This window comes from Macaca nemestrina, chromosome 10, assembly GCF_043159975.1.
Source record: "Macaca nemestrina isolate mMacNem1 chromosome 10, mMacNem.hap1, whole genome shotgun sequence".
Lineage (NCBI taxonomy): Eukaryota > Metazoa > Chordata > Mammalia > Primates > Cercopithecidae > Macaca > Macaca nemestrina.
Window position 1 is genome coordinate 119,868,892 of NC_092134.1, and position 23,606 is coordinate 119,892,497.

A 23,606-nucleotide genomic window follows, 5' to 3' on the forward strand; every position below is an offset into this window, starting at 1 on the left:
CCCTGCTGACTATGGATTTTTTGTCCCTTAGGTGAGACAGGAAAGTGGGCTGGAGTTGAGCCGAGTTCCCTTCTCCTAGCTAGGCATTCTCCTAGCTAGTTTTCAGCATTGCCCTCTGGGGAGAAGTCCTTTCTATTGGAGACAAGGCCTTTGTTAGGGAGAAGGGGCTGGCAGGATTTAACAATGACTATTCTTTACCCTCCTCCTACCAGGGCCATTGGGAGATTTTTCTTGAATCCTCGGAACCTCCTTGTGAGAACCTACTGGTATTTCTGGAAAGTGTATGTGCACGCCCGCCCCCTGCATGACAGCAACCACCAGGAGTTTCTCACTCTCACATTAGACCATACTCAGGGTCTAGCAATTCATGAAAATTACTAGGTAAGTGTTCCTATCAGCTTAGGGCATCCAGGAGCTTCTGCTGGATGTATCTGCAAGTATCAGATGCTCTTGAATCTCTCTGGAGGTGCATCTCTCTCCAGATGGGTGGCTGTTTGCCCTGAGTCCTTGGTTCTCTGGTGGGCCCAAAAGTCATTGATTTTCAGTTTGTTCAGTTTTTCTTGATGTAAGGATGGGAATGGCAACTTCTAAGTTCCTTACATATTGGAGCTGAACATATTATATTTTCTTGAGTAATATTTCCTACTACGAGGAACACAGGGAGTAGTTGTAATAGTGAGAACTGAATTATCTCCTTATCCTCGGCTTGGAGTCATTGAAACAAAACAAGGACTCCAATATGATTTACATTCATACAGAGAAATTGATTTTGGAAGTATTTTAGCAGAAGTTTTTTGAGGAATGAGTTGTTCATGCTGATAAAGGTAGGACTTGAGAATAAGCTACGATTGAGGTGAAAAGCCCATAATAACTTGTAGGAACGATGGCTGGAAATATTAGGTTGTGACCAGGCTATAGTGTTTGGTTTGAAGTATGCTTTATTCTGTGGTCAGCATGGAGTCACTAAAAGATTTCAAAAAGGTTAATAACTAGCAAGAATCTGAACAAGTAATCTGGTGACAGTACTGAATAAACTGAAAGGACACTTGGGCTAGTAGTATCAAACTCAAGCTTTGGTGTCTGAATAGAGATGAAAAGGAGAAACTGAAAAGCTGTAACATTTTAATAATGATAAAATCAGAAACTTGAGGGACGAAGTCCAGGAGTCTGGCCTATAACATGAAGAATTTGAGATGTGACTAGAACTCACAACTGAGGATTGGGGTTGAAGATTGTATTTGAGGTTCGTCTGCATGGAGGTTGTAGCTGAAACCTTGAATAGAGATGTGATACCTGGGAGAGAACTAGAAGTGGGGTTAGAACCTTTGTGGATATGTAAATGTAAAGGGGTGACAAAAAATAAAGTTAGTAGCGGGAAAACCGGAAGGATGAGAGTAAAACTAGGACAAGATGTAAAGAAAATTAATAAGCCATTAATTTGTTTTAAAGCTATTAGAATAAATTAATAAACCATTAAAGTTTTTAAAATAAATTGGTTTTTTTTTTTTTTTCTCCAACTTATGTGTGTTCTATAGGGGCATACTCTGGAGTATGCAAATCCAACAGTCCTCACAGAGGAAAGCAGCTTCTTGTATAGTTGGCCTGAAAGATCAACCTCTTGTCAGAGTTTTACATGAATTATTTTTATGGTGGAAATAGATGTAAATGTTCCACCAAAAATGATTTTTATCAGGTAAGTGTCCACATTTATGACATAACGCTTCACTATTGGAATCTAATCAGGTAGAAGAGTGATTTATGTCAGCTGTAAAGTTGTGACGATAGCCAAATATAATACAGGCATACCGTGTTTTATTGAGCTTTGCTTTATTGTGCTTCACAGATACTGTTTATTACAAATTGAAGGTTTGTGGCAACCTTGCATCAAGCAAGTCTATTGGCACCACTTGTCCAACAACATGGACTGACTTCATGTCTTTGTGTCACAATTTAGTAATTCTCACAATGTTTCAAACTTTTTCATTATTATTATATGTTATGATGATCTGTGAATCTGTGATCCTTCATGTTACTGTTGTAATTATTTGGGGGGGGGCTGTGAACTATGCTCATAGAGACAGAAAACTTAATCTATAAATGTGTGTTCTGACTTCTCCACCAACCAGGTGCTCCCTCATCTCCTTCCTCTTCTTGGGCCTCCCTATTCCCCGAGACAAAACAATATTGACATTAGGTCAATTAATAAGCTTACAATGGCCTCTAAGAACTCAAGTGAAAGGAATATAGTCACACATCACTCACTGTAAATCAAAAGCTAGAAATGATTAAGCTTAGTGAGGAAGGCATGTCAAAAGCCAAAATAGGCTGAAAGCTAGGCCTCTTGTGCCAAATGGTCAGCGAAGTTGTAAATACAAAGAAAAAGTTGTAGAAGGAAACTCAAAGTGCTACATAAGTGAACACACAAATAATAAGAAAGTCAAACAGCCTTCTTTCTGAGATGAAGAGTGGTCTGGAAAGAAGATCAAACAGGCCACACACTACCTTAAGCCAATGCCTAATCCAGAGCAAGGCCCTAACTCTCTTCAATTCTGTGAAGGCTAGGAGAGATGGAGAAGCTGCAGGAGAAAAGCAGGTAGCTAGCAGATGTTGGTTCATGAGGTTTAAGGAATGAAGCCATCTCCATAACATAAAAGTGCAAGGTGAAGCAGCAAGTGCTGTTGTACAAGCTGCAGCGTGTTATCCAGATCTAGCTAAGATGATTGATGAAGGTGGCTACACTCAACAGATTTTCAGTGTTGACCAAACAGCCTTCCATTAGAAGATGCCCTTCCACTGGAAGATGCCATTTAGTATTTTCATAGCTAGAAAGAAATCAATGTCTGGTTTCAAATCTTCAAAGGACAGGCTGACCCTTTTGTTAGAAGGTTAAAGCAGCCGTGATTTTACATTGAAGCTGATCCTCAATACCATTCTAAAAATCCTATGACCCTTAAGAATAATGCTGTATCTACCGTCTGTGCTGTATATATAAATGGAACAAAAAGCCTGGGTGATAGCACACCTGTTTATAACATGGTTTTGTGAATATTTTAAGCCAACTGTTGAAACCTACTGCTCAGAAAAAAAGATTCCTTCAAAGTGTACTTGCTCATGAACAATGCACCTGGTCACCCACGTGTTCTGATGGAGATGTACTAGATTCATGCTGTTTTCATGCCTGCTAAGATAACATCCATTCTGAAGCCATGGATCAATGCATAATTTCAACTTTCAAGTCTTATTAGTTAAAAAATACAGTTCTAGGAGTATTGCTGCCATCAATAGTGATTCCTCTGTTGGAAATAGGTAAATCTAAAACTTCCCGGAAAGTATTCACTATTCTAGATGGCCTTAAGGACATTCATGATTCATAGGAGGAGGTCAAAATATCAACATTAATGGGAGTTTGGAAGTTGATTCCAACTCTCATGGATGACTTTGAGGGGCTCAAGATTTCAGTGGAGGAAGTAACTGTAGATATGGTATAAATAGTAAGAGAATGAAGTTAGACGTGGAGCCTGAAGATGTAACTGAATCGCTGCAATCTCATGATAAACTTGAATGCATGAGGAGTTGCTTCTTATGGATGAGCCAAAAAAGTGGTTTCATGAGATAGAATCTACTCTTGGTAAAGATGCTATGAACACAAAGTGACAACCAATAATTTAGAAAATTATATAAATGTAGCTGATAAAGCAGTGGATTGAGAGAACTGACTTCAATTCTGAAAGATGCTCAATTGTGAGTAAAATGCTATCAAACAGCATCACACACTACAGAGAAATCTTTCATGAGTCAATTGATGCGGTAAACTTCATTGTTGCCTTATTTTAAGGAATTGCCACAGCCACCTCAACCTTCAGCAACCACTACTGTTCAAGGCAACATCCTTCAACAGCAAAAAGATTGACTTGCTGTAGGCTCAGATAATTGTTAGCATTCTTTAGCAATATTTTTAAATTAAGGTATATACATTATCTGGGCATAATGCTACTGTACACTTAATAGACTACAGTTTACTTTAAACATAACATTTTATGTACCTGGCATCCAAAAAACTCCTATGACTCGCTTTACTGCAATGGTCTGGAATCAAACCCGTAATATCTCCAAGATATTCCTGTATGCAAAATTACCATTATCTCAGGGGTAACTGCAAATAATTTGCTTCCTCCAAATAAATACATAACTTTCATAATACATAAATTTATTTGTATATTTGTATTTGTATATACTGTTGATCCTTGAACAACATGGGTTAGAACTGCATGGTCCACTTTTACATGAATTTTTTTAACCATGTGCAGATCAAAAATACAATATTCTAAAGATGTGAATCATGCAGTAGATGGAGGGCCCACTTTTTGTATATGTGGGTTCAACAGTGCTAACTGTGGTACTTTCCTATGCACAGATTTTGGTGTATGTGGGTGGTCCTAGAACCAATTCCCCACATAGACCATATGCTGTTACGTATACATACGGGAAGTACAATCAGATGCTCTACCCCGGCATCGAATGGCTTGTTTCTAAGATTGGTTAATGTTTAAAGGAAAGAAAGAAAATGCTTGGTAAATTTCTTCTACAGCAACAAGGCAGTTTTCATCAAGTTTGAGAAATGTAATTTTATTAATAGAAGGGCATGTCTTACCATACACACTGTCCCCAGATAAATAAAATCCCGACATCTTTGAAAGCACACAAACACAGTTTTACAGGGTACAATACAAAGTGAATTTTGATGATGTTCTTACTTGCATTTACTAAAAATCTGAGAAAGACTATAATCAGTCTCTAAATAATTATCTTGCATAAAGAGAAAAGTAGAGCACAATATATATATATCACAAACCAAATCACACTCTCTGTAACGTTACAACATGAAATTTTACTTAATCAAAAATAAAAGCAAACTGGCTGAAGAAGGCTGTATCATTTTTTTCTCAATATTACACTAATTTCTATTTTTGGCATGAATTATTAACCTTTTCCATTAGTAGGAAAATGTGCTCTGCAAATTCTCGGATGGCACCACGGCCACCATTACATTTGCAAATGTATCCAACAGCCTTCTGGGCAGTGGAACAGGCGTCAGCAGGAGCGCCACTTAGGCCCACTCTCTTCAAGCACTCTTCATCAGACACTTCATTTCCTATCAAGTAAAATAAATACTGAGCAAACATTTAAAGAGAGAAAGAATATTCTAGCTAAATAATGCAGACAGCAACCAACAGGTAACTGGCAACTTCAGTAAGACCTAGGGGCACTGCATATAAGAATACTAAAGATTAGATGGAACAAAAATATTTTACAGTATAATTGAGGTCCAGGGTTTTCCCTAAGCAATCAAAAATGAACTCTTATGAGCTAGAGAAGAATGGAGCATATGTCCTACCTGCCACGCATATCACAAATGTTAGAAATTTTATATATGAATTCTAAGTTATTTAAATTTTTTATTAAGCAAAATTTCAAACATATGCAAGAACCCCAATTTTATATTGAAAAATTATCAGAATTTAAAATCACGTAGTAATATTGTTTTCTATGCCCTGCCCCCTAGTTTATTTGGGGAGAGGGAGAGGAAGGAATTCCCAGACATAGTATTTTATCCAGAAACTCTTCAGCATTTATCTTTAATAGATAAATATAATTTTTTATCTGACAGAGTATCATTAAACCCACAAAACCAATAATAGTTCCTTAATATCCTCTAATAAGCTAGTATATGTTGAGATACCCCCAGCTGTCTCAAAATTGTCCTTTTATAGTTGACTTATTTGAATCAGGAGTGAAATAAGGTTAACATACAGTCTCTTGTTTATATATATCTTAAATCTCTTTAAATCTGTAATAGTTCTGATTGGTATGCCACTTACTAATATTCGCTGAAAAATTACCATTTTTGAAGAATAAAAATAAATACTAAATCACACTGACATAATGATATCCTTTTCCTCCCTCTCTGTTTATCCCTTTTTTGGAATAGGATGTATTTCAGAAGCTCCCAGTATCTTCAATTCACCATTCTGAGTAAAACTATTACCATACTTTAGACCACATACAACAATACAATCTTGGTTGAAAAGAGTTTCTTTTAAATTTGTTCTATGCTTATCTACTGAAATTTTCTTATTATTAAATGTGTCGAGATTTGAATTGTTTTCACTAAAAGATAATAAAAGTTAAAGTTAGTTTTTGCATAATCCAGCCTTTAAGCTCTATTTACTAAATTTTACTTTTAAAAGTATTGATTTTTTAAGAAATATATTTTTATACATTTATGTCACCCATATAAAACAGTGCTGGGTTTTTTGTTTTTTTTTTAGTAGACATGGGGCCTCACTATGTTTCACAGGCTGGTCTCAAACTCCTGAGCTCCAGGGATCTCCCTGCCTCAGCCTCCCAAAGTGGTGGGACTGCGGGCATGAGCCATCATGCCTGGCCTGCTCTGAGTTTAAAATAAAAATTTAAATGCTCTTCTCTATTTTCTTACCTCTCCTTTTAAAGTTTTTTTTTTTGTTTTTTGTTTTTTAATGTCATATAAGTAATACATATTCATGGTAGAAATATTTTTTAAAAAATAGAAGCAAAAAAATAAAAATCATCCTAATTATCACTATTTGTAGATAATCACTACATTTTGACACACATAATTCTAGAGTTTTACCTATATAAATGATACACTTATTACTATCTGTAGGCACTATGTTAAGTATTTTATATTATCTTTGTTTTCCTCTCTGATGGCTTTATAAAATTTGGTTTGTGTTTATATTCTAAGCAGAAAACTAAGGTATATAGAAGCTTGCTTAATATCCCAAAGATAGTAAGTATAGTTGGAATTTGTTATACATTCCATTAAAATTGTTTTCTGCTAATAAAAATTGAATCTGCCTTTCACAAACATTCTGCAGTATTTATGTCCTTTGAATCTTCATGCATGGTTTAAGGGTTATTCCTGAAGTCCCTAGATCATATGCTCCCAAAGTATTCCTGTGCTGCTTATTTTGAGGCTCATATTACCCTTGTAAATATTGCTTTCATACATGATTTATAGTTATTATGCATCTTAATAACTTATCATCAATTTTAAAATGTTGACATCATCAGGCTGTAAGCTCAGCAAGCAGCAAGCCTACAGCTCCCACAACCAGTTCCATGCTGTGTATCATCGTGGGTACCTGATAAGTGTATTGCTTAATATCAAAGTGAAAAACTTATTGTTCTGTTTGATCATGCAAATAAATACAGGTCACAGCACTGTTTGTAATGATTGCATAGTATTCCTTTTTAGGGATATTCTACTTTTCGCAGGACATTTAAGTGGGTTCTTTTAACTTCACTACTGGCCCATTTGTCTCACTTCTTTCCTGGAATTGGAATTTGGGGAAAAAGTATGTACATTCAATTAACAGCAAAAAATATTCAGAGTGTAATTCCTATGTACTAGAAATTCTGCTAACTGCTTTACTCATATTATTTTATTAATCCCTACCAGAGCCCTACGATAATAGGTACTCTTGGTATCTCCAGTTTACAGAGGAGGAAACAACATTCATCTTACCACAACTGGCTAATCAGTGGTACGGTCTGACTTCACAGCTTATGCTAGTAATCATTCCTCATTTGATACATATTATCAAACTAACCTCCAGAAAGACTGTCCCAGTTTAACACTTTAATCAGCAGTGTAAGAGCGTTCCTATGTCCTACAATCATGCCCATCTGGGGGATGTGCTTTGTTATTTGTTCATTTCTTTAAAAATAAGTAAATAAATCCTGGTCCATTTTACTATGGGTGAATAAAAAGATACCAACCAAGATATGCCACTTCTTTCCAGCACAGGCCCATTTCTTTTCTCCATTCATCTACAACTGCTAGCTTGTCTGATATACTGACTTCCATTTTGCAATCCAGTTTTAAAGAAGAGAGCGTCTGCTTTGAACAGGCCCTTTCTGAGATTAGCCTCACCTTAAAAAAAAAAAAAAGGATCGGAGGAAAAAGGGAAAAATTAAAAAATGAAGAAAACAGAAATCTTTCATAATAATTGACCTTGTAGATAGTCCAAATCACAAACGAGTCATCTTTTGACCTTCTGAAGGTCCAAGTAAAGAAAACTGACTGTCATTTTAAAATCACGATGCTTTAAAACAAAGCTTATTTCTCATAGCCCAGTAAAGGTGAGACACAGTATTTTATTTTCTACAACAGAAAGGATTCTATCTACAGGTAAAAATTACAACATATATTGTCTGATACTAATCTAAGATTCTCCTATAATTCAATTTATCCAGAGGAAAGTCTATAACCTGTCTCGTGCTGCTTAGCAACACATATTTAGGATTTCTGGTAAATTATAATTATCTTAGCTTTCATTTAAAAAAATACACTTACATTAAGTTATTTTGAATCAAAAATGCCATTCATAAGAATAAGCTAGATTTTAAAAATCCACAAGATATCATCCTTTTCTGAAATGGCATACCTATTATCTAGGAAATCTTTCTTGTTGCAAGATCCTATGGGAAACACTAGATAGATAGCTCCCATTTAAAAGTAGTATGTTTATACCTACTGAATAAACAAGAAATATTATTTGCTGATTAACAAATTCCTAATTCTACTCATCTAAAAGTAAATAGTATAATAATTTTTTTCTAGGCATATGAAGGCCAAATTTTAGATATTTTAAAAGTTAATACTAAAAATTTAAATCTCTTAATTCCTTGCATGTTCTTTGACCCTGAATGAAAATATTTATGAAATACTGCTATATTCAGGGAGCACATACCTCAATACCACTTTTCTTTAATAAACTTATCCCAATAGCATCTTTTACATCATAAGATATTATTTCTTTTTGGTCTCCTGATACATAAATGTGGCCATTGGTGAGACATCCATCAATATTGCAAACCAAAAGTTTTATTTCCTTAAGCTTCTCTTTGCCAAAATAGCCATATCTAAAAGAAACCAAAATAGACCTTTGAGTATAAGTGCAATACTAATCACTCCCTCTCAACTGGCTAAACCAATACATTAAATGTCACCCTCCATTCAACTATTCAAACATTACTCTTCAAATTTACTTCACATATATATTTCAACTTTTAGTGCAGTAACTAAAAGTAGTGTGGTCTAACCAGATAATTTCTTACTTTATTGAAGCCATGTAAACACACATTTTACATACGTCTTCCCCACATGAACAAAGTAATTACAAAGATCCTAAGATGTTTGAAGTATCAGAAATCAGTATCTAGAAGTATAATTATTAGGATTTAGTACAAACGTTATACAGGTCTGTTTTTACCTTAATACTCTTTGCTCTGCAATAGGCCAATCAATATCCACATCTATATCCACGCTATGCTCAGCTCGCATTTCATAGTATGCCATTTTTCCACCCTAAAGATAGTACAAATGTCATGAATACTGTTTTTAATATTCATTCACATATATCAAAACTTTATTATAATACAGCGCAATGAATTCATTTCTACAGTACTGAGAAAAATGAATAACCCAGTAAAAATCAGTCACATAGAAATGATTTTTTAATTTATTTTTACTTTATTTTTTCGAGTTAGGGTTTCACTCTGCCACCCAGGCTGGAGAGCAATGCTGCAATCATAGCTCATTATAACCTTGAAATTTTGGGCTCAAGCAATCCTCCCACCTCAGCCTCCTAAGGATCTGGTACTACAGGTATACAACTCCATGTCTGGCTAAATTTTTTAAAAGTTTTCTGTAGATAGAAGATCTTGCTATGTTGCCAAGGCTGTTCTTGGAAACCTGGCCTCAAGCTATCCTCTTGAGGCCTCAAGCTGGCCTCTCAAAGTGCTGGGTGACATGCTTCAGCCACCATGCCCAGCTTTTTTTTTTTTTTTTTTTTTTTTTAAGGAGAAAGCTCACATAAAATAACTTTAACATTTTTCAAATTCTATCTAAACAGTTCAAGTTCCCTATTTAAGAAAATTTCTATTTTAATATTGAAAAAAGCAGAAATATTATAGCCTCCAGGATTCTGACCACAAGGGGTTTTGTGGAAATCCCTTAATCATATCCTCCTTTCTTTCAAGAATTCTCTCCTGTCATCATCCAAAAGCAGTGTAAAGGTTTTTGGAACTTCTGTTCTAATTTGCAACTAACAGGCAACACAGGGGAGGAAAAATAACTGTAGCATCTGTTGTAGAGAGTTTTCTTAGATCCCTGAGCTACTGATGAAAATGACTAATAGTCATCCAAGTCACATGCGAGCAATGACAAGGGCAGTCTCTTGATTCTAGGCAAGGTTGGCAATAGAAGGGGCCTTTCTTCTGATAGCAATTATTTGAATGACCAGATCCATTACTGGATAATTTCAATTTCATTTTTTTTTTTTCAGAATTGCCAGGCTCTTCATAAATCTTGTTTTAATGAGAAACATTTTTCTCCACACTTTAGGAATGGGTTGCACCATGGCCTCCTTAGAAAAGAACTTAAAAATAGTAGTATCTATGTGTGTCAAATCTAATTTCTCTGAACACTTAAATTTAACTACACAGCCAGTCTATAGTTTGCCTATACACTGACCAGAAGATTTGTAAAAATGTTTTTCTCTCTTTTGCTCAGAATAAGAGTCCCATTAGAATTTTTATTAGACAACGGAGAGATTTCCCTCTCTCTTTTTAAAAACGCTATTTCTTGAGTAACATAAGAACCTGAATCCAAATCCTGACAGTACCATTTATTAGCTGTCTTTGCCTTGAGTCAATTACTTCATTTTTCGGAGATGCAGTTTTCTCCTCTGTAAAACTGGGTAGAAATGTCCACTTCATTCATTTGCTATGCAGATTACGTAAGATAACATATGCAAAGTGTTTCACATACTCCACAGTACACAGTAAATAATAAATAATAATGATAACTAAAATTAACGAGTTAAGAAATATATGATGCAACCATGTTGCAGGCTCTAAAATGTGAGAGACATTAAATCCGTTATTTGAAAATGAGAGAAATGAGAGTCAGCACAGATAAAATGATATATATTCAAGCTTACACAGTAAGAGGCAGTTAGAGTAAGAATCCGGGTTTCCTGTCGCCCAGGTTGTAACTCTTTTCACCTCTATGAAATTATTTGTCTTTTTAGAGCAATACAAGTTATTCAACCCTACAGCCACAACATAACTATAACACAAACATGGATTACATAGTTTTAAATGGAATAATATGAGTACCAGGGCATGTGTAGGAACGCAGTACTTCATTCATTTTTTTATCATTATAGCAGAATTCCTTGTATATTTACTGAATGGATTCCAAAGATCACCTTGGGGTAAACCTGCAGGATAAATGCCTCAGATAGCAAATGTTGTTAGCTATTACCTTTCCTCTATAGGTTGATACTTTTATCATAAAGAAATTGTACCATACTTCTTCCCTAGAACTCAGAGTACGCCTACAAAAGCTCTTAAAAGGAATATGCAAAATGAAGGTACAAACCTGCAAGTAACCCATCTCTATCAAATGTCTTTTAGCAAAATAAAACGAGCCATTTTCATATAATTCTCCATCCCAGTCTTGTCGACGAGGCCGTTTAGCTGGATTTAAATTCAGAGGTTCGGTCACTTCACGAACTAAAAGCACAAAGTTAGAGTAAGTCCATGTTGCTCTGAATATAGAAAGTGTTCATTTAGTTAACTTTAAAAAAGTTAATAAAAACGAACTCAGAATGCAGAGCATTTCTCTATCTAGATAGAGAATTTTTTTTTTTTGAGACAGAGTCTCGCTCTGTCTGGAGTGCAATGGTGCCATCTCGGCTCACTGCAACCTATGCCTCCCGGGTTCAAGCGATTCTCCTGCTTCAGCCTCCTGAGTAGCTAGGACTATAGGCATGCACCACTATGCCTGGCTAATTTTTGTATTTTTAGTGGAGACGGGGTTTTACCATGTTGACCAAGCTGGTCTTGAACTCCCGATCTTGTGATCCGCCCACCTCGGCCTCCCAAAGTGCTAGAATTACGGGTGTGAGCCACTGCACCCGGCCTGATAAAGAACTATTTTTAGACTGGATGCGGTGGCTCATGCCTGTAATCCTAGCACTTTGGAGGCTGAGGCAGGCGAATCACTTGAGGTCAGGAGTTCGAGACCAGCCCAGCCAACATAGTGGAACGCCGTCTACACTAAAAACACAAATTTAGCTGGGCGTGGTGGTGGGCACTTGTAATCCTAGCTACTTGGGAGGCTGAGGCAGAAGAATTGCTTGAACCCGGAGGCGGGGGGCGGAGCTTGCAGTGAGCTGAGATTGCGCCACTGCACTCCAGCCTGGGCAACAGAGCTAGACTCCATCTCAAAAAAAAAAAAAAGAACTTTTTTTAAAGGAATCAAATCTGTAATAATTCTGATGATTTATATTTGCTTTCCAATAGCTACTAGAAAAATAAAGTATTTTATAATGAAATATGAAACAATTAAGGTATTCACACAAATATAATGCTTTGGGAGGACATCAAGACAACCTTAAAGTAGCTTTCAAAGAACTGAATTGGTCCTAAAATACCTATATTCAATATTTGAGCCCTTTAATCTCTTTTCTCATTGTCTGCGCATACAGAAGTTTTACTTATCTAATGTGGTTGAGAACTTGTTTTTATACAATTATTGCTGAAAACTATAGATTTCTCCATTAAATTATTGAAGATTTTATATTGATGAAAATGTTTATGTAACATATTATACATTCTTACCATTAGTTAAAAATACACTAAACATAATAACAAATTATGTTTATGAGTATACCTGATAATAAAGGCTCAGTAATGTCAATATTAATGAATAGAACATAATGTAATCAATGAAGCCTTTGGTATTGTCACGCAGAGATTCTTTTGTCTTTTCACTGAGTTTTCCTCAAATCTGTGTGTGTGTGTGTGTGTGTGTGTGTGTGCGTGTGTGTGTGTGTGTTCAACAGCTGCTTATTCTCCAGAATCTTTCTTCACTTTTTGCTGTCATTTCTGTGTGTATAAAGGCTTTTAGGAATAACCTCTACTTACTTGTTTAACTAAACCATCCCCTGTTCAATTCCACCCCAGTATTTGAAACAACCCAGGAAAAAACCTTAGCAAATACAAATTAAATAGCTAGAGGTAACAGAGCTTTACAGGCACTGGCTACAGAGTAGTGACCAGAACCCTCTCTATTCTCAAAAGGTGTACAATCTAGGGGTAGAGACAGGTAATTAAACCAACTAGATAATTCAAGTGGTACTCTGAAGAAAAGAGAGGGATCAGTCTTTCCTAGTATCAGTGGCTGCTTTCTCCCTGGGCATATCTGCTGAGTATGAGGAGAAGGTGTAAGAAAGATCAAGCTTTGCATAATCAGAGGGACTCTGCTGAGGTAGGCAAAAACTAGAATGGTTTTTAATGGCCTTGTGGACTTGAGTTACAGATTGTCATCTGTAGGAACTACAAACATACAACTAGTTTTTCCACCTAATTCTCCTACGAGACTTTGGCTGAGTGTACTGCGCGGGAAGCTCGGAATGGGCTGGAAAGATATCATTACAGTATTGTGGTCCTCAGATCCCTTAAGAGTCTTGTTAGCAAGAGTAGGGGATGGGTGTGAGTATCAGTAACACATACGAGATATATCTCCTAATAAGACACCTAAACTAAGAGATGAGATGAAATTAAAGTTTCAACCCAGTCCAACTCCTAATTGGATCAAAGGGATCAGCCCCTTATCCTATCTGCCTGATAGAAGAAAAGGTGCAACCTCTCTGGAGGAAAATATGTACTCAAGTGTCTATGCCAGATATACAATTAAACATGAGCCAAATGAAGAGGCAGAAATAGGTGACTCACAATCAACAGAGAAGCAGTCAGAGTACAGAACTGTAAGTGACTAGATGTTGAAATCTGCATTAAGGACTTTCGAATAGCTATCAAAAATATGTTAAATTAGAGGAAAGGACTTTTTTTGTTTAAATGGATTTAAAAAATGGAGAATTTCAACAGAAAATGGAATCCCTAAGAAACAACTGAAATGTACTGAATGGAAAAACACAGTGTTTATAATTCTCTGGATAAGATTTACAGCACACCGGACATGGCAGGTGAAATGCCTAGTAAACCCTATGAAACCCTTTTTATATATGGAGTTAGGAATTTGGGGAAGAACTTCGAAATGTCATTCTTAAGATCCTTCGGAACACTTTGGTGGATGCTTTCTATTTCTATATGATCCGTATGGAGTTCATCAAACATGTCTAGAACCAACATAAAAGTATTTGATCTAGAAAAACGGCATGTCTGCCTCAAAAGGCAAATAGAAATAAGAGGATTAGAATGTCCCTTTGTAAAGAGTAAAGCGAAGAATTAATTTGGTCTCGCTGTGTTGGCTCAATAACAGATTTAGAACTGATTGTAAATGTCATTACCTACTAAAGTAATGAGTCAAATGTTCTCTTTTACAGCTCCCTTTTACTCTCCTCATGCCTAAAGAATATTTATATATAAAAAAATTGATTCTCAATTAAATGAGCTAAAATAAAGACTGATAAGAGATTACCTCCTTTCTGAATTTCACTCCATCGAAACTGATGACGTCTCACAACAGAAAAAACAGAATCATATCCTTCTTCTCGAATCATTTCTGCAACTTTTTGAAGATCAGTAGGATGTAAACATGGAGAAGTAGCTTGGATATTTCCTACAATGTCAACCTCTTAAAAGGACAAGAGAAATGAAAAGGATATTTAAAAAAAAGTTCCTTGCAAGCAAGTAATATTAAGGTTTGGAATTCAAATGTTAAAACAAGTCTTATGAGATAATAAAGGAAGTAGAAAAGTACATAACGGTTTGAATAAACTATTAATCAAATTCATACCATTATGATAATTAAGAAATTCTATGATGGCATCTAGTGAGGTAGAGCTGTCTTTCGAAACTTCAGAACTTCTTCGATGAACTTGTGCACCAAATTGTTTGGCCACATTCTCAATTTCATCATGGTCTGTCGAAACCCATACACTGTTCAGATATCAAAAAAAATTAACAGCCAAATCAAAACAAATCATTAATAATAAAATGGAGCTCTGTAACCATAAAATACAGCTTATATAACGTAAGAATATTTTTTGCACAATAATAATGTTACAGATCCACAGGAGTATAAAAATGTAAGAAATCATAAAGTATTTTGTATATAAACATACTAATGAATAAAAATGCAGTCCTAGATATACTTTATATAAAGAAAGGAACAACAGACACTGGGGCCTACTTGAGGGTAGAGGGTGGGAGGAGGGTAAGGATCAGAAAACTACCTATCAGGTACTATGCTTACTAACTGGATGACGAAATAATCTGTACACGAAACCCCTGCAACATGCAATTTACCTCTGTAACAAACCTGCCACGTACCCCTGAACCTAAAATAAACGTTTTTTTAAAATACACTAGAAGTCAAATCTAAAGAAAATTAAAGATCTTGCTTATTCTCCATTCAAATCCAAAATATTGTATAAAATATTTTAATATGTTTGCTAAAAAAAAAAATAAATGGCCTGGCTTAGCCTAACCCTCAAGGTGAAACAGTTTCAAGCGTAGAAGATAATAAATGCCCAAGTCTGGGCTCAAAAAAAAAATCAGATAATACAACTCTTTTTTAAACAACAAACGATGGGTATATAGATATAGAATCAGCTGGGTTATAGCCATTGATAACAACAAACATGGAGAACATGACTTCATTGGCTCAAAATAATTTAACTTAATACTCTATTAACTACAGGTCACACAGTTGCCTATTTAGACTTTATAAAATGATGAGTAGGCAAAATGCTATTTTGGAGAGGGGTACCAGTTTCTATCGCAGTTTTGTTTCCTGGACAGTCACAAATTCCCACTACTAGAAGCCGAAGATGTAAATACTACTCCAGCCACAATGCTTGGTCGGGCCTGGAGTCTCACGCCTGTAATCCCAACACTTTGGCAAGTCGAGGTGGGTGGATCACTTGAGGTCATGAGATCGAGACCAGCCTGGCCAACACGGTGAAACCTGGTCTTTACTAAAAATACAAAAATTAGCTGGGCATGGTGGTGCACACCTGTAATCCCAGCTACTAGGGAGGCTGAGACAGGAGGATCGCTTGAACCTGGGAGGCAGAGGTTGCAGTGAGCCGAGATCGCACCACTGCACTACAGCCTGAGAGACAGTGAGACCCTGTCTCAAAAAGACAAACAACAACAGCGACAAAACTCCACAATGTTTTAATAGTGATTTATGCAAAAATATCTTAATGACTTACAGTCTTTGGTATATACATATATAGTATATATACACACACACATATATATACACATTATCATATATATACAAAATTATATATATAAAATAATGTGTATATATGTGTGTGTGTGTATATGTGTATATATATGTATATACACACACACACATATATATTTTTTCCTTTTATGCCACTCTTTCAATACCTACCGAGGGAAAGATGAACTGCATGTTTTGTTTGTTTTTTTGACAGTCTTGCTCTGTCACCCAGGCTAGAGTGCAGTGGCCTGCTATCTGCTCACTGCAACCTCCACCTCCCAGGTTCAAGCGACTCTCATGCCTTAGGCTCCCGAGTAGCTGGGATTACAGGCACGTGTCACCCACGCCCGACTAATTTTTGTATTTTTAGGAAAGATGGGGTTTCGCCATGTTGGCAAAGATAGTCTCAAACTCCTGACCTCAAGTGATCCTCCCACCTTGGCCTCCCAAAATGCTAGGATTACAGGTGTGAGCCACCACGCTTGGCTGAACTGCATATTTAATATGTCTATGCTCAATTATCATGAGTGAAAAGAAAGTGAGAAACTAAAGTTTCTAATATCCCTGGAGTTCATTTATTTATTTCACTTATTCCCTTTAATATTTATAGAAGGATTTAAATCAAGGGATAAAGTCAGTAAGAAAAAAAAAAAAAAATCAAAGGAAGCCTAGCAAACAAAATGAGCCACTGGCTAGGGGCCAAGAGTCCCGTGATATCTACTCATGTCACTCTATGCAAGGCGGAACACAGGAGCCCCCATTTTCCTCCATCTTGAAATCTGAAATAGTGGGAAAAAAATGTTCTCTTGGGAAATGTCATAGTCAAAGGTATATAATAAAGTAAAGTACCAATGAAAACCTAGTGGATTTTTAAAACAGAGGTGAGGGGAGGATGATAAGATGGAATTAGGATACAATAAAAAATAAACAGGGACAGCAAAAGACATGGTAATTTGGCATCTAATTTACGTTATTAATTGAAATAAGCTGCTGAAGCCATTTACTTTACTATCCTGATTTTTACTGCAATGAAAATTCAATACCAGAGGGTTCAGTGGTCTTTAAGAAATGTTTAAAAGGTAAGAAAAAAAAAAAAAGAATTTTGGAGGAGGTTTGCTTTTCTTCCTTCCTTCTTTCATTCCTTCCTTCCTTCCTTTATGAACTATTTACTAAGTGCCTATTCTGTCCCAGGCATGATTCTGGACACTAGAGATATAATAATGTATACAGTATAGTTTATTTTCTTGAAAAAGTCTTGGCCTATCGATGGAAACTGAAACCAGTATGGCACTGTAATTCTCCTTAAACCATCAGGGAAAGAGAAGTAAGGGATCAATTAAGTAACGATGGTCTTTTCAATGCTTTACTTTTTACAAAGTACTTTCACAGTGACTGCTACATATCAGGTGCTCAATACAGATCTGCTGAATTAATGAAACAGTAAGTGATTAAGAGGATGGGTTCTGAAGGAAGAGGTTCAATTCTGACTCCACCACATGCTAGCTATATGACCATGGGAAAAATCCATAATCTCCTTATGCCTCAATTTTCAGTAAAATGGAGGCAGTAATAATAGTGGGTACCTCATATGGTTTAGAGGATTAAATATAAACCATTAACCACAGAATCAACATTTAATAAATGTTAGCTATTCAAAATACTAAAATAGGAATGGTAATAAAGTAATATCTACTCTGTCTCATTTAATCCTCACAATCTTCAGAAGGTAGACTGAAGGCCTGCTTCCAGACCTTCAAAGGTCCAAATGTCTAATTTGTATGTGTTATGTTAAGCAATTACACTGTGAAAAAATATGAAAATAGTATCCCATATGTACACTTAAAATACTATGATCATCAATATGAAAGGGACTGAGTAGATAATTTTCTTTGGTTTAGGGACATAAGATGAGGATGGGCAAAAGAGAAAATGAGCAAGTGAACAAACAGGCCAGTCAAGCAGAGTGAATGTCAAAGTCTAATGCCAATGACTTTATCCTCAAATGAAGTCACACTACACCTAACAGGACCAACAGGAATATCAACCATGGTGCCTGTGACAACTATTTTAAATCAGAAGCTGCCATTTTAGGGATAATAACAGCATAGGCCTTTCATTAATCAAAAGTCTATACCCTAAGCATAAAACTAAAACATGTTTATTTTTCACAAGTATGTTAGGCAACACTTACAAATCAATTTGTTCTGAGGTTTACTTACACAGCACTGAACCACTGTTGAAAATTAAGCTCTTACAAAATCAACTCTGGCAATAACTCTGTGCTAAAGGGAAAAAAATTATCTCAGCATTTTTCTTAACTGCTAACTAGCCTAGTTAGTATGCAAAGTTGGCAACTTGAAAAGTACTGTTCGCTTTGATTCTGAGCAGGCCAGAGAAATCTGCCTCAATTAAGTCAAATCGTGGTTTTGAACAAAATAATCTCAAAGGTATCTTCTAGCCCTGAAAAACACAAATCAGACAGCTGCAATTTTCTTCAGCTCTCCCCTAAGGTAAATATTTTTTGAAGAAAAGAGAGGGTAGGAGGCAGGAAGGGTGCTCCAAAGTCCTCCTACAGCTTCATAGTAAGTCAAGTGAATTCAAGTCAACACATTTTAATAATCTAATATATAAAGCATACCGCGATGAATAAGAGGGTACCTGCTCACAAGCAGCTTAGCTTTTCACCTAGTATGGCAGGAGTCTCCCCAGGCCAAATTCTGCCCACTTCTCAGCCTGTTTCTGTAACATTTCATTGGAATGCAGCCACACTCTTTCATTTACGTATTGTCATGGCCACTTTCACAACATACACAACAGCAGAGCTGAGTAGTTGCAACAAAGGCCATCTGGCTTGCAAAACCTAAAATATTTACTATCTGGCCCTTTACAGAAAGTCTGCCGGCCACTGAAACTGAAAAAGAAAATAAAGATATCTTTCCATTAACTCTTCAACGTCAAAGAATGTTAGCACTAGAAAGAATTTTGAAGATCATTACAACTTTCCCATTTTATAAGCAATGGAAGAGTTTCCCTTTTACAAGCATGGAAGATAGTAAAAACCTTCTGAACCAGAGGAAAATGTCAATAACAGATTACATACTATGTGCCAGGCACTATTCTAAGAGCTCCACATATATTATCTCACTTAATTCCCTCAACAAGCCTGTGAGGCAGACACTTCAGTACATTTTGCAGATGAAGAGATGAGGCACAGAGAGGTTAAGCGATTTACCCAAGTTTGCACAGTTAATACACGGTGATGCAGAAATTCAAATCCACAGTTTGACTTCAGAGTCTGTGATCTTATCTCCCTGCATAGGGCATGCACTAAATGAAGGTACAAACAATGTTGCTATGTATGGGAAAACAAAGGCACAATTACTTTTCACTGAGGGGATCAGTAAAGGCTTCATGGAGGAAGAAGTGCTGGTCCCTTCTATTATCTTTTGACCTAATATCTCCAGATGCCTGGAAAGGATGACAAATAGCACATAGCCACAAAACTTGAATACAGTAAATTCACATTGTTACATGATACTGTTAAGTTAGAAATACATTCATTTTGCTAGTGTAGAAAAACTAACTTTTTTTTTTTTTTGAGACAGAGTCTTGCTCTGTTGCCCAGGCTAGAGTGCAGTGGCCCAATCTCGGCTCACTGCAACCTCCGCCTCCCGGGTTCAAGTGATTCCCCTGCCTCAGCCTCCTGAGTAGCTGGGATTACAGGCGTGCACCACCACAACTGGCTAATTTTTGTATTTTGGTAGAGATGGGGTTTCACCATGTTGGCCAGGCTGGTCTTGAACTCCTGGCCTCATGTGATCTGCCTGCTTTCGGCCTCCCAAAGTGCTGAGATTACAGGTGTGAGTCGTCGTGCCCAGCCAATTTTATTTCTTCCAATCGCCACTACTGATTGGTATCTGAGTGACAGATACCATAGGTGGCTTGAGGAAGTATAAAACATTACCCCTGTGGTCAATGAGTTTATACTCTAGTCTACATGTATTAAATAAAACTACTTGGTACAGAAAAAGTTGATACTAGAGTCTTTTTTTTAAAAGAAGTTTTATACAAATGCTAAAATGTGGAAATGGGAGAATCACTGGTCAACATATACACATATTTTCCAATCATTTCATAGCAAAATCCCCAATGCTTGATGTAATGGTTGGTTGTTGAGTTCTCACCAACAGAATCTATTCCCCTCACTTTTGGTAATTGTACTCCAATTTTCCTCTTGATGAACCTGTCATGTCGTTCAGTGGGGGCTCCATCCCTGGTTACAAGAGTGGAAGATGCAGCTATACTGTACCGATACAAGCACTGTGTTCTTCTTGCCATAGAGACTGGCTGAAGAGTGAGCAGGGTACCCAATGAGGCACAATGAAACTTCGAGCTTCGAGGAGAGCACTCCCGACTACATTTAAATTTGGAAGAATATGAGGACCGCTATCAAAGACACATAGAATTGGCGACTAAAGTGTTAAGCACAGATTATACTCTGTTACTACTGCAATAGGAAAAGAGTCCAACGCAAATTGCATTCATAGCCCCAGAAAACGAAAGGCTGGAGACTTTAAAGGCTGAGTTGTGCTAAGGGAAAGGCACTGAAGGGTGCTAAGGGGGCTTAGTCCATGTGACTGGGCCATCTGGATTTGTTAACTGGTGCTTATCTGGAAGAGAAACAATCTTCTATCTTTATGAGACAAGGCAACTGGGCAAGTTGAAGCAAGGTGTCCACTGAACTTCACCCTTTATCTTCCCAGAGGGACTGGGAAGGAGAGTGGGAGTTAGAATGTTCGCATTTCACTGAGACAGGGTCTCAGGAAACAGTTTTGTGTGGTAGATTTACATCTCAAAAGGCAGAGAAAGTTTTTATAATTGCAAGCTTTCTAAACTAACTGCTCTAAAAGAGGGTTCAGGGGCCTATCACCAGGTTTTTCCTGGAACCATCAGGAAATTCTAGCAGCTTTGAGCCTCTTCAGGAAGGCATTTTAAGGGAACCTGAGATCATCCTAGGGACATGACCTTAAGCTGCTAGAAGCCATGCTAGGGCTTGGTCAAGTCTCTTGGGGCAGAGGTTTGGAGCAAGTCATTAGGTACCCTGAGAGTTCTGCAGTTCTCAGTACAACCACCTTGAAGCCATAAAGCGTCTACCCAGAACTAAGAAATTGAGGATTCTGGCAACAAAGTGCCCCATCCTCTTATCCTGCTTTACTTTTTCTTAAAAACATTTATCATAACCTGATATAACACATATTAATGTTCTTGTATACTGCATGTCTTTCCTTATTATAACGTAAGCACTATGAGACTAAGGGCTGTCTCTACTGCTACTACACCTGGTTCGGTACATACAACAGTGCCTGTTACACAGTAGGTAGGTAGTAAGTACGCTGAATGAATGAATCATTTTTTTGTCCTTGAATCTGATTGTACCTTAACAAGCCTTTCCCTCTTTTGTTATGCCAGTTTGAACGGGGTTTTCCAACATACAACCTAAGAGTTGTAAATGGTATTAACAGTTTTGTTCATTTACTGTGAATATGATTTTGATCTCTAGTTCATTTCACAAAGATTATATTTCACTATATTACTGCAGCCTGGATGCACCTACTTCTCTCAGTCCTTTTTAGTTTGTACCCTTTCTAAGAAGGTAAAAATATCCCAAAGTCTGTGAGCTTCACAAGGACAAAATCTGTGTCCCAATCATCTTGGTATTCCCTTGGACATGTATAGCAGAAATTAGGGCTCAGTAAATAGCTACCGAATTGAACAAAATCCCCAGGTCCTTCCCTATCTCTCCTTTGCACACTTCCTTTTGCACTAGTGTTATCTTCTGAGTGGTAGCTCCTATTTGCTTTGCTCCATCCAGGACTTCCTTTGGGTTGTAACATTAAGAAAATTAGTACATTTATACTTTTTCGAATCTCCCTTTTTTAAACAAGACTGGCTAAATGAAAATCACTTACCCATGTATTAACATGGGTAAGCAAATACAGGTTAAAAAGAAAAAGAGATGACTTCAAAAACAGTCATCTCTTTAAAAACCGAAACATCAAAAGGTTAACATAAATTAATTTCCATAATAACGACACATTCAAATGTAGTTAGGTTGAAGCTATATGTGTAAATTCATTCTTGGCACAGAATTTCATCTCCCTTCTTTTATGAATGACATCAGCTTGTAACTCCTGACCAATTTGGCAATGTATCTAAATTATACGTAATTAAAACTGTCCTTAGGGCAGGCAAGGTTCCAAAGGTATGATTAAATGATTTGTAAGCATTAATATACCATAAAACAGTCAGTTGTATACCTTCCCACTGGGTCTCACGTATTTATAAATGTAGGGAGCTTTCTAGATTGTGCTGACTCACAGGCAGATAGCTAGAGTATTTTTCAAAGGTTAGGAAAAGATCTCCAAGCTGAGCTTGAAATTTAGCTCTGACACCCCGACACTCAACTCCATTCACGAACCTGATGCTTCCCTAATCGATCAGCACCAAGCAGTTATCAGAGGCTGAGCAACAGGGGAGCCTCGATGGCCCCCATCCAAAGGAGTTCACATATTATCACAGACGTTGCACCGGGGTGGCCTCCTTTACTTTCCCCGTAAGGTCAACCTGGGAGTAGGGGACGGTTGGGGAGGTGTAATCTCCCCTTTTACGGATGATTCTCAAGGGCAGAGACAGGAACTGTCCCAGGTTATGACCATTGGCAGCTACGGAACAAGGAAGGAGCTGGAGCCCTTCCTCCTGGGCTCTCAGCCCGGTCCCAGGCACCCCGGATCCTGCACGTCCCTGGCAAGAGAGATGGCCCCCTTCCAAGAGCGCTGGCCCCGGGGGCCCCAGCCCCTCCAGCAGCCCGACTCCCTCTCCCGACCCCCGCCCAGGCCGCGCCGCCCACTCTCGCACATGCGCACCTCTGGAAGGCCCCTGAATCCAGGGCCGCACGCAGGACCCAGCCAATGAGCGGGACCCCCGCCAGGTGCTTAATGTTCTTCAGGGGGATGCCTTTGCTGCCTCCCCGGGCCAGAATTAGGGCTGCCAGGTGCGGGGGCTTCTCCACACCTCGGCCCTGGCCGCCGCGAGAGTTGCGCTGCAGCTTCGGCGGCCGGCCCCGGGACGGCCGCCCCCGCGGGTTGGAGACGGAGGTGGCGGCCCCCTTCTCCACCGAGTCCATCTTCCTCCCACGCCTTCTCCCCAGCTTCTCCACATCCGGGAGCTAGTCCCTCACCACCTCTGCTCGGCGCCGCCCGATCCCCGCCTGGCAGCTGGCGCGCGCGGCCGT

General features: G+C 37.7%; 1 protein-coding gene across 1 annotated transcript; it reads right to left on the minus strand.

Moving 5' to 3' along the window:
• Positions 1–4,605: 4,605 nt before the first annotated feature.
• On the minus strand, positions 4,606–23,585 carry LOC105492105 (cytidine monophosphate N-acetylneuraminic acid synthetase). Its single transcript, XM_011759005.2, has 8 exons — positions 23,239–23,585; positions 14,876–15,018; positions 14,558–14,713; positions 11,492–11,625; positions 9,318–9,412; positions 8,796–8,967; positions 7,822–7,975; positions 4,606–5,152 (listed from the first exon to the last, which is right to left on the minus strand). The coding sequence occupies exons 1-8, from the start codon at positions 23,496–23,498 to the stop codon at positions 4,962–4,964; spliced, it is 1,305 nt and encodes a 434-aa protein (XP_011757307.1). The 5' UTR covers positions 23,499–23,585; the 3' UTR covers positions 4,606–4,961.
• Positions 23,586–23,606: the final 21 nt, after the last annotated feature.

Bases quoted from the DNA above. Each gene is read 5' to 3' on its own strand.
- LOC105492105 (XM_011759005.2), bottom strand. From the start codon at position 23,498: ATGGACTCGGTGGAGAAGGGGGCCGCCACCTCCGTCTCCAACCCGCGG. The intron at 14,714-14,875 runs GTATGAATTTGA...TGTCCTTTTAAG, and splicing joins ATTTCTTAATTATCATAATG to AGGTTGACATTGTAGGAAAT. The intron at 9,413-11,491 runs GTTTGTACCTTC...TACTATCTTTAG, and splicing joins TAGAGATGGGTTACTTGCAG to GGTGGAAAAATGGCATACTA.